The sequence below is a fragment of the Aedes albopictus genome, chromosome 2 (assembly GCF_035046485.1).
Source record: "Aedes albopictus strain Foshan chromosome 2, AalbF5, whole genome shotgun sequence".
Classification (NCBI taxonomy): domain Eukaryota; kingdom Metazoa; phylum Arthropoda; class Insecta; order Diptera; family Culicidae; genus Aedes; species Aedes albopictus.
Window position 1 is genome coordinate 223,070,730 of NC_085137.1, and position 7,143 is coordinate 223,077,872.

A 7,143-nucleotide genomic window follows, 5' to 3' on the forward strand; every position below is an offset into this window, starting at 1 on the left:
CAGTAAAAAAGCACGATTTATTTCAAACAAGTTTCTTTCAGTCCTAGTGATGAGCAGCAGCAAAAAAAAAATACTTTCGAGGGTGAAAAGTTTCGGATTAGAAGCATAGGGGCGCTTTTTTGTTAGCATCGTTAACACTTGACGTGACTCTTTCTTGTGGATTACCTCAGGCAATGACCCTCTTAAGCTCGTCTTGTGGGACAAAGCGAAGATTGAAATTCCGTCACACAAAGGAAGAGCTATAATGAAAAGTTTTCAAGTACTTTAGGACGTCACAATGGGATGGTACTTGGTGTGGTTGCTGCCGGTGTGTTCACACTTCTGGTCCATATCTATAAGACACAGCCTATGGAGGTGATCTGTTTCAAGAGTGACGAGGCCAAGATGATACGAACAAAAATAATACTGCATTGCTTTGAGTCATTTTTTTTCTCTCTGTGTATTACATTTTTAATTAGGCTTTCAATAAGTTTCTACCTAAAATGTAAATCAATTGATTTGATTTACATTGGATACATTGTTCAATACTAAACAATTGGCAATTGTTCGAAACTTATGCGTCTGTCCGGTGGTTTCGGTGGTGTCCAAAAAAAACAACTTAGCAAGAGCAACTGTTGAAATTAGCACCCAAAAGGCCAACGTCATTTTTGGCATCAAATTTTTACATTGAAAAATTCATAACTCTGTTGAATTTCAACCAATCGTAATGAAATTTTGTGACTAGATCCAGTTTTTATTCTAGTTTTGATAAAATGGGACAAACAATTCAAAATCCGGATTGTTCCGGAATTATTCCGGATTCCCTTGGGGTACCAACGTTATGCCATTTGGGGTATTTATATCAAAACTATTTTTTTCTCTATGAAACTACTTTGAAACATTGAAAAAAATTAAAACCTTATCGAAGCTGATTCGATCAGTAAATTTTTTGAATATTTGGAGTTCCTCTGGATGTTCCTAGACTCGCTGGAAGGTCCCCGGGGGAACCTGTAGTAGAGGCCACTTGCAATTTCACTCCAAATCATATCATGCGACAGCTCTTTCTTCATGATTTTCCGTGAATAGGCTACTCATGGCTATAAAAAGGGTCATCGACCACTTTGGCCACTTCCGGAACCTCCGGAGTGCCCTGGCGGAACCTGTAGTAGAGGACACATACATTTTTACTCCGAAATATACCGTGCGACAGCTCTTTCTTCATGATTTTCCGTGAATAGGACATCCATGGCTATAAAAAGGGTCATGGACCACTTAGGCCACTTCCGGAACCTCCGGAGTGCCCTGGCGGAACCTGTAGTAGAGGACACATACATTTATACTCCGAAATATACCGTGCGACAGCTCTTTCTTCATGATTTTCCGTAAATAGGACATCCGTGGCTATAAAAAGGATCATCGACCACTTTGGCCACTTCCGGAACCCCCGGGGTGCCCTGGCGAAACCTGTAGTGGAGGGCACATGCATTTTTATTTCGAAATATGCCGCGCGACAGCTCTTTCTTCATGATTTTCCGTGAATAGGACATCCATGGCTATAAAAAGGGCCATCGACCACTTTGGCCACTTGCGGAACCTCCGGGCGCCCTGGCGGAACCTGTAGTAGAGGACACATGCATTTTTTCTGCAAAATATACCGTGCGACAGCTCTTTCTTAATGATTTTCGGTGATTGAGATTCTCATATCTATGAAAAGGGTCATCGATCACGTTGGCCACTTCCGGAACCTCCACAGTACCCTGGCGGAACCTGTAGTAGAGGACACATGCATTTATATACCAAAACATATCATGTGGCAGTTCTTTTTTCATTATTTTCGGCCTGTGGAATTCTTATATCCACAGCTCTTTCTCTAAAATTTTCCTGGATAGCAACAGTTTGGTTCCATGTTCCATCGTGTAACAGTTTGGTTCCATCGGATGATTCGCATGCGATGACTATGGCTGGAACCGAATTCAATTGAGAACTAAGGAATTTTCGTTGTATTTATGCAGGACAAGTTTTACGTTTTAGTTTCCTCCTTACAAGTGTATAGGCGAGGTGGTCACGGCACTGCACTGGCTTTCTTTCTATTCTTCCTTTTTCGGAAAAACTAACTCTACGATTATTACTTCTTACTGTTTATTCTTCTTCTAGACTTACTTTCTAACACTTTCTCGCAACCACACGGCACACTAACGTCGTCGACACCGACGACAAACGGACACCCGGACTTCTCCTACGAACCCACAACAACCGTCACCGCGAACAGACGAACCGGGCAGCCGACGATCCACACAACAATACAACCCCGCCCCGGCGTCAATCGCGGGTCTTTTAACTTGCCGTCGCAAGAACTCATTCTCCCGATCTGAAAAGAAATAAGAGAAAAGAGAAAAGCCAAAACGGGCGTCGTCCACTCTGGCTTCATTAGTTCGGCCGCGTGACTGAGACCTTGTTGGGGTTCAGTCAGCGCTGCCGGGCGACAAACAAAAATTAAAAGAAAAACATTTCTCCGGCATTGGAGCGAGAACGTTATATCACCAGGTCAACCAGCAACAAGCAGTAAGCATTCTCTCTGCTTGCATCGCTTGTTTCTTGGTTAACCGGCGTTGGTCTATAAACATGACCGTGAAATCCACATGTGATGTAATCCACTAATTGCGTGGAGCACCATGAGGAAATAAATGGTCTTTCTTAGATCAATGGTGATCATTGATCTTTAGATTTATTCGATACAGGGAGGGAAATGCTTCCTTCGGTCGGCAGGACCGCTACATCCGCCCCCCCTTAAATTAAGTTTTTATTTGTGAAGCAAAGAAAAACTTGCAGTAGGCATTCGGCTAGCATATACATTTGCGGGTTAAAGATTATCTAGCAAAAACGAACCAAACTAATCCTTATTTCTTTCCCTACTCTAAGATGATTCACCTTCCTCCTGACGCTCGAGTCTATCAAAATGACGCTTCGTGTTTGTGTTGCAGTAGAAGTTTCATCGACCGAAACTAGATTTCAAGCACCAAAGAGGGGTTATTTGTAGGGTTGTCCATTGAACGAAGTCTCTCAACCAACCGCCATAATCTTTAAACTCGGAGTACCTCCCAAATAGTAACCAACATCCTTCCATTGCACGTAACCTTCTATCTGCACAAAGTCGTTTTCATGTGTTGAGTAGTTTCAGCTACCAATCAGCATTCCCATTCCATCGAACCGTTCTCAGAGATTCGACGAGTTCTTTTCCATGTTATCGTTCAACTCCGTGAAGTTTGTCGGATTCAGCTGGCACATGTCATATAGTACTCTTGCGAAGCATTTCAGATGCCTAATGACTCCTTCCTTGGCACAGCTCGGAATATTCTTCCCATTCCAAATGCATAACTTACTCCCGAAATCAAAGACTAGGATTTCCGGTCTAACATGGCAATTTATGCAGCAACATCCCAGCATTTCTCCAACGGCGCTAAACCATCACCTTCAAACGTGTAAACCTTGTTTGTCTTGATCGGGCAACTCCCAACGGCTCGTCCTTGTCGGCATGACTAGCATCGCAGACTACCGCTCCATGATCCTTCTGACCCTATTCTGTCCCTACGAAAAATTCAAATTCCGTCTCCTATATCAATTAAGTTAATCAGTCAAATAAATAGTAAAAGAAATACTCCCTTATTTTTAAAGATTAAAAAGTACGAATTAAATACGAACTATATTTTGTGAACTTTTAAAAATGGCATTTAATTATATTTTTTTTTCGAATGTTTTTTTTTTTTTGTTTTTTTTTTCGAAAATATCTTACTTTTTTTTCGAATATTGTTTTTTTTTAATATATATTTTCAAATATTGTTTTTTTTTTCGAAAAATGTTTTTTTTGCCTTTTTTCTTAATACATGTGTAATATTAATAATAATGTAATAAACTTAATACATGTGTAATGTAATATTAATCAAATATTTCATCATGAATTGGCCTACTTCATTAGCCTTATGCCTTCGGCAAATTATGTGACAAACTTGAAAGTAAGGAAAAAAAAACCAATTGATCACAATTGAAACATCTTCAGAAGATCATTTCTGTCAACCAAAAACAATTTGCATTTTATATTCCATCAAATCTGGATTTCACTATATGAATAAAAAAAAAATTTTTTTTTCGAGACACTGCCGGAGAAAAAACAAAAAACAACAAACTTACATACTACATCATAATGTTGCAGGGATGCAAGGCAATAATCTATTTATCTCCCTTGCATATCCGCAAAAGCTTAAAAATAAAATGAACTCACCGAGTCTCTAGGTACCTTACTTTTTCGTCCTTCTCCGTTTGTTGTGGCAAGTCCTTGGCTGCCGGCATTGCTCCACCCCTTTCCCTTTTGAGGTTGTAGGTTGGGCCTGTAAGTATACTCCATTTCTCTTGATTAACTTGTGTATAAAACCACGTTGTAAATATCATTCCATATTATTTTTACAGAGGATATGGGTTCCTCTAATTTCTCTTAATGTTTCATTATTTCGTAGAGGTTTTGGATTTCCTCTTTCGTCAAAATTTGTAGACATTTGCTTTGTCTCCTTTCTGTGTTTTAAATTTTCCCATAATTTCATTTAAATTTTCAGAGGGCTTTTGTAAATCCTCTCTCAATTCTCTTAAGTTTTCATATTCGTTTTTAAAAAACGCTTAATTTTGCTCTCGTTTTAGTTTCTGTACTATTAAATCATTGGAGGGTACGTGTTCCTCTCCTAAATCATCTCTCCTTTCGTTCAAATTTTCCGTTTATTATGTTACTGAAGGGTGTGTATTCCTCTTCTTTATTATTTTTCTTCAACTATTTCCTTGTATTTTCTGTATTCCTGGAGGGTGTGTTTTCCTCTCCTTAATTCTTTATTTCTCTTTGTTGTTTGATATCTATGGCCCTTACAGAATAGTAGTTACTCTGGTTTTCCAGCCCTTCGGTACATTCTAAAACTGAGTTTGACGGACGCATTCATTGTTATAAATTAGCTGTAGGCTCATAGTTTATCAATATTTTTTTTTTGTGTTATGTAATTCCTCTCTTACTTCCCTTTTAATGCTTCATTTTATATTTACTGAGGGTATTCTATTCCTCTCATTTTTTATTAATGTTCATTTATTTTTATAGAGGGTATGAAATTCCTCTCATTTCAATTAAATTTTCATTTTATGATTATAGAGGGTATGAAATTCCTCTCCATTTTACTTTTAATTTTCATTTTGTATTTATAGAGGGTATGAAATTCCTCTCATTTTTCATTAATTTAATTTACCACTTTTTCCTGAGCGGTGACAGATGAACTTGATCTTCGTTTATATTTGCACTGATATTATTCATATCAATCGCTCTTGCTGCAATAGGTAATGTGTTTGGAATCATGTAGTCACTCTTTATTTTTATTTAAATTTGATCAACTAAGTTGTATAATCTATTCCTATATATATATATATATATTTTTCATAATCCTTAATGATTTGATTATGAGTGTAAATTAGTCAATATCATCGACAATATTTTAACATGAGGAATAATTAGCTCTCCTTTGTCAGTATGGGTATTTACAATTGTTGTAAACGAGAAAAAAAAAATTTATTGTTGATAAATGTTGTTTTTGGTTCAAATCAACCGTGGTCATCCCACAGAAGTTCCGTTAGGCACTCATAGTTTTCCGAAAAGACACACTCTCGTAGTGAATCTATCTCGTTTAAAAGATTGCCCAGTGGTTCAAAGTATTTCCGTTTTGCGAGACTCGTAGTAGTTGCTTCCTCTTTGGTTAAACAATTGTTGTTATCTAGCACACAATGCTTCTCCTTTTCCTGAGAGTTCTCACATTCGACTTGCTGCAACTTGGTTTCGCTTTCCTTGATCTTTGTCTGCCATTTATGGGTGTTTTCCTTGTCTGCTTTGTTTTTGGCTTCCGAGTGCTGACGCTGTAATCGTTCAATCTTTTTTTTCAATGTTTGTTTCTTGTTCAGAATAGCCGAATGGGGGTTCTTAACATCTTTTAGCTGCTCCTCCAATCGACCGATCTCTTGCAGAATGTTGGTAACTTGCGCTTTCAGTTCTGTCTTTTCTCGAATTTCTCGTTCGAGGGTCTTTTCCAAGTCCTTCTTTTCGTTTCGCAGCGTTTCTACTTTGCCTTTGGGAGTCGTTGTTTCTAGTTCTTGAACTTTAGTTGATAACGTATCCTTTTCGTTTAGTAGCTTTTCATATTTATCAGTAGATTCTGCCAAGTTTTTACTGAGGTCGCTCTTCTGTTGCTCTAGCTCGATGATAACCGTTTTTTTACGATGGTTTTCTTTTTCCAGATCCACAATATTTCGCTCGAAATCCATAAACTTTGAAGTTTGGTCATTATTCTCTTGCTCTAAATTGATAATAACCGTCTTCATACGAAGGTTCTTCATTTCCAGATCCAAAATCTTTCGTTCGAATCCCACAAACTTTGAAGAAATGTCACTTTTCTCTTGCTCTAAACTAATAATAACTGTTTTCATATTATGGTTCTCCTTTTCCAAATCCAAAGTCTTTTGCTCGAATTCCACAAACTTTGACTTCAATTCGTTCTTTTGTTTATTGCAAGTAGTTACCGTCAAGGTTATCGTACTGTCAAGATGCTTCACTTTTTCCTCAGTGGCCGCCAGTTTGTCCTGCAGATCGTTTACTTCATTCCTTAAGATATCTCTGTTTATCAACGCTTCTTCCATATTCTTCTTATTGCTTTCGAGTTGCACCTTCATTTCGCGTACTTCACTTTCTTTACTTTCCAATTCGGAATTAATTGCCGTTTTGTTCTCAGCAACCAATAAAGCATGCACTTCCTCTCGCATCTTCAGCATAGTGACTTCCTGGCTTAATGTTTCATTCAATATTTTCTCATTGCTCAGCTTAGCTTCCAAAGCTTTCAACTTGTTAACAAATTTCTTTTCTTTTGCAGCCATATCGTTAGCAGCATCCCGCCTATCTTCATAAAGTTCTTTTATGTCACGTTGAAACAGTTTTTCTAATCGAGCTTTTGATTCTTCTGATTCCTCCCATAATTCCTTATATTTCTCTGCTTCCATTGCTGCCTTATTACTTTTAACAGCATCGCTATTGTTGTTATGTTGATTATAACCATTGTTGTGGTTGTAATTGTTGTTGTTCTGGTTGTAATTGTTGTT

The 7,143-nt window shown here is 37.9% G+C and overlaps 1 protein-coding gene across 1 annotated transcript; it reads right to left on the minus strand.

Annotated features, from left to right (window-relative positions):
* Nucleotides 1–5,601: 5,601 nt before the first annotated feature.
* On the minus strand, nucleotides 5,602–6,921 carry LOC134286367 (tropomyosin-like). Its single transcript, XM_062847979.1, has one exon. The coding sequence runs from the start codon at nucleotides 6,919–6,921 to the stop codon at nucleotides 5,602–5,604; it is 1,320 nt and encodes a 439-aa protein (XP_062703963.1).
* Nucleotides 6,922–7,143: the final 222 nt, after the last annotated feature.

Excerpts from the sequence above, each read along its gene's own strand:
- LOC134286367 (XM_062847979.1), bottom strand. The coding sequence starts at position 6,921 with ATGGCTGCAAAAGAAAAGAAATTTGTTAACAAGTTGAAAGCTTTGGAA.